This window comes from Cyprinodon variegatus, unplaced genomic scaffold (assembly GCF_000732505.1).
Source record: "Cyprinodon variegatus isolate N-32 unplaced genomic scaffold, C_variegatus-1.0 Scaffold862, whole genome shotgun sequence".
Lineage (NCBI taxonomy): Eukaryota > Metazoa > Chordata > Actinopteri > Cyprinodontiformes > Cyprinodontidae > Cyprinodon > Cyprinodon variegatus.
In genome coordinates, this window is record NW_015151315.1 from 65,570 (window position 1) to 69,972 (window position 4,403).

Sequence of the window (4,403 nt, forward strand, 5' to 3'; positions counted from 1 at the left end):
AAACATGTTCAGCGCTCGTCTGGAACACGTCAGATACGATGATATGTTGGAGAGAAGTTCTGGATAAGTTACGCTGAAGTTACTCAGAGGTTTAGGATCAGCTAGACACCACGACTGATGAGGAACTGACACTGAACGTCTGTCAGCCATCAGATAGCTGACCTGGAACTTATGGCCCTCATATGGCGTACGGCTCAAAATTTCTCAAAGTACTCGCCATTTGTCGTTCCAGCGAGCTTCAGCGTACTCATAACTTGCACAAAATGTGCCTATCCAACGTATGCCAGCGTTTTTGTCAGATTTTTCGTACATCAGGCATACGCCGGTCTAAATCATCAAGATTGGATTTACAGAAGGCGACAAAGTCGGAGGGGCGTTTCAAATATTTTTTCTTTTTACAGCACTAGTGGCTCGTTTTTTCGACAGTAGGCTGACAGGAAAGGGGGTATGAGAGAGGGAGAGACATGCGGTAAAAGGACCACAGGTCGGAAACAAACCCGGGTCAGAGGACTAAGGAGTCTCCATGCATGAGTCATGCGCACTAACCACTGCGCCACCTGCATGACAGGATTTCAGATATAAATGTTTTAATGCAATGAATGTGAGTATTAGGTTGTCAAAAAAGTATCCGGATACATTCGAAATTTAGCCTGGATTTTATACTAAAGATATTTCCTGAAGGCATATTTTTGCTGTTGGAAATGTTTGATTTCTGGCATATTTGCACATTAAAAGAAAAAACAACAAACCCAATATTGTCCGACTGATATATCTGGGTTGTTCATTTTGCATTTATCTGCACACTAATTTAGGTAGCATGTGTGATTCCGTTAAAAAAGCACACCCCATGTTAAGATAGAAACAGGCAAGTTTTTCTGGTTGATAAAAATATTTTTCCTATCTTTAATCATCTTAATGTTTTATCCTTGTGGTATTAAAAATGATGCAGAACATCAAAAGTTAGACATTTTAGCAACGTGCCAACCCTGGGGAGAACGCGGCCAACCAGTCTGTCATACCTCCGCCTTGCATCATCTTGTAGATCTTGCTTTCGATGTGCAGCTGTGGGTGTTTGGTCTTCACACATTCCAGCTTGATGGCCACCTCTTCTCCCACAGAGATATCCGTACCTGAACAGAGACAGAGACTAAATGAAGCTGCATGCAGGCAGGTCGCAGAGAGGTCAACGAGACTGAAACACCGGGAACACGTCAAAGAGGAGGCCAAGCGTGGCAGCAGTGCTTCTGTAAGGACCTGTGAGGAGTCTGCATTATGCCTGCATTTAAATCTGCAGCTCAACTTTATCATGAAGGACGGATGTAACTTGGCTTAAAATGTGGTTTTACTCAAACAGAAAGATGATTTTAATTAAAAACCAATATGCAGTATGCAAGTTAAACTTTAGAAAATTAGTTGTTGGGGCTGTTAAAAAAAGATAAATATATAAACCTTGTTCATATTCTGATATTACCATTGTTACCAATTTGCTGTTGAGCATTAATATAATACTACTGCCAATATGTTGCATAACAGCTAAAGGTTTTTAATATTAATACTTTTTCTGCTAAATGAATAATTCTTGGTAACTAATTTAATAATCTGCAGACTAAGACTCTCTTTTAATCTGATAACTCTGACAATTATAATAATTAATCTGAAATCCTCTGAGAGAACCAGCAGTAGAAGCAGTACGGTTTGTTTACATAAAGAATTATCCCTTCCAACCACACCTAGCGAAAAATAAAACCCAATCGGATGATTTCCTCGTTCCTTCCTGAATGCACCGCCCAGTTTTAGGACATCCATACATTTCCATCTCCATTTCTCTCTCCTAGGGAATTCTGGGAGCTGGCCCCATAAGGTTTAGTGCTGAGCTTGCCCTCTTCCTAAACATGGTAATAGACTCCAGTTACCCCCACCCCCCTCACAGAGTAACCAGACACCAGCTTACGTAATCCCACTACTGCCGCTCACATGTGAGAACACACAGTCTCACAGCAGAAACTGTTGGAGCCTCTGATGAAGCCTTGCTGATTTCTCTGTACGTCATCTGGCAGTGATCACGCAGCAGGGTGGGGACCACAGCTCCCTCCACAACATGCATGTGGGTTTTCAACCTGCAAGGGTTCTCCAGCAAACTGGCAGGAAGTGAGCCTGTTTATGAACGATGCTTCACAGAACAGGAAGACTGAGGATACAACAAACACAAACGTTCAGACTGAACATGTCGGGTGTTTACTTAAAGGCTGTGTCAACAATTACACAACAACCATTGAGCTGTGGGTATAAGTGATGTAGAAAGGGATATTCTACAACACCCGGATAACAGTCCTACTTTAGTGTTCAGTGACTAAATCTTATTCAGCAATAAAAACAGGAGCAGAAAAGCTGGAATAATCCGAGCAGCTCTGAGCTTTGCTGAATGTGAGCGAGGAAGGGGATTTGTCTGAACAGATTTTTCTGGGGAATGCAGCACTCCCTGCCTCGCTCTCACATGGTGGACTGTTACGCCAAAGTGTTCCCCTTGCACACAGGGTGTGTTTTTATTCTGTGCTGAAACATGTTCAGACACATCTCTGTACACTATTATTTCATGAACAGCAACACCGAGGCGCCACTGGGAACCAAACACGTCAACATGCAAATGTCCTATCACTTTTTAAAGAAGAGTTAAGCATCACTGCTTCACTTCTGAAAAAGAATGGAGGCTATATATCAAGTCATATGGTTATTTGCATCTTTATCACCCCGGTCAATAAGATCAGGAAGTTAGAGGACGCTGCGTCCTGTCAGGTGTTCAGAGTCCCGACACCTGCAGCCGAAAGTCTGCAGCCCACTGCTGATGTTTGCAAACAAGGAGCAGAAAGAGAGGCAGCAGGATCAGTCTGACCATCAACATGACGGACGGACAGCGAAAAACCAAAGGTTGTGGGTGTGATACCTGAATCACTAAACACACAGACTGAGCTAATTTATTTTAAAGTTTTCAAACAACCTCAGTTTGCGTTTAATCAAACCCCTCCCTGTCAGCATACGTGGCCACAGCGCTCTGCTTTTACACTCATCGGACAAACAGTATCTGTTAAACGAGTCTGTTTTTATTAGTCAGGAATCAGCCTCAGGTAATGTTTACCAACACCAGGCAGCAGTAAACTCATCACCACACAACACACAACCTTCTCTGACTTGATGTTAAAGTCCTTCCGGTTTGCCATAACTACCAATATTAACCAAACAGTCAAACATAAACTCAGCCGTCAGCTTTTCCACGTACAGATGATTGAAATTGATAGTGTACATTCTTTAAATGCACGTTAAGAAACTATGTCCATTAAATGTTTGTGTTTTCAGGCTGTGCAATACGGCCAAAAACATTTCACCATATGGGCCTTTTGTATAAGTCATATTCAATTAGAGATTTCAATTGAAATCGTCCTCCTTTAAGCTTCAAAAACAGGTCAGATCTACGACTAACCCTCCTTAGATGGGGTGAAATCCTTTCCTCTGCCTACATCTTCCAGAATGCTGCCTGGTTCTAGATCGATAGCACATTCTGTTGGACACGTTCTCTATTTCTACTGACCAGGTGTTGGTCATGACACAGGTAACCGTTTTACTCCCCTCCTCCACTGCATTCAGAGTTTATTTATATGAATACCATTCCCAATGAGAATCACCCATGCTTAATGGATGCATGGATCCATTCGCCAATCCATTAATACCACATCTCAAACTGCTGCATCCTCCGTTTGCTCTTCATTGTTTATGCTTTATTTAATATAACTTCCTGCCTTTGAAGAGGAGCTATGAGCAGATTTACCAGAACCTGGAGCATTGCTCATGTGCAAACAATAGAGTTTTTCTTCCAGATTGACGAGTCCGACCAGCACCATTTCTTGGCGCCGAGTCCTACGTGTGGTTTTTAGACGTACAGTGTGAGCAGGTTGGTCGCACAGTGTGAGGACAAACACTGTGAGCTGTGAACTTTTAAACCCTGTGGTTTCATCGTAAAGTTTGAGCTGAAGCTGAGTGCAACAATTGAAAATATCAGACAGTGTATGCCCGGCTTTATTTGGGGTTGTAGTCAGTCCACGTCTTTCCCTGCGACTGCCTCAGCTACAGATATGGTGCTGTGCCGCACAGCAAAAGGGGCTCCACAGCGCCATCTGATGGAGTGGCGATGCAGAAGTAGCACATTTTCATCCGTTGCTTTTTGTTTTATTAAGTCGATACCTGGAACTGAAATATCAGCCCTAATACAGAGTACGATACCAGTATATAACAGAAAAATGTATACAATGATACTACGCCTGCATTAGGGGTGTAAATCACATCCATCGTGGCGATTCGATTCAGTATCGATTTCCTGACCCAACGATTCGATTATTTTCGATACTCAAGAA

The 4,403-nt window shown here is 42.6% G+C and overlaps 1 protein-coding gene across 1 annotated transcript in view; it reads right to left on the reverse strand.

The window, feature by feature from the left end:
- LOC107099355 (casein kinase I isoform delta) overlaps positions 1-4,403 on the reverse strand; it is a 20,038-nt gene that overhangs the window by 9,450 nt on the left and 6,185 nt on the right. Inside the window, exon 2 of the mRNA XM_015397434.1 lies at positions 1,020-1,130. Within this exon, the coding sequence (XP_015252920.1) occupies positions 1,020-1,130 (111 nt within the window). The remainder of the gene's footprint in view (positions 1-1,019; positions 1,131-4,403) is intronic.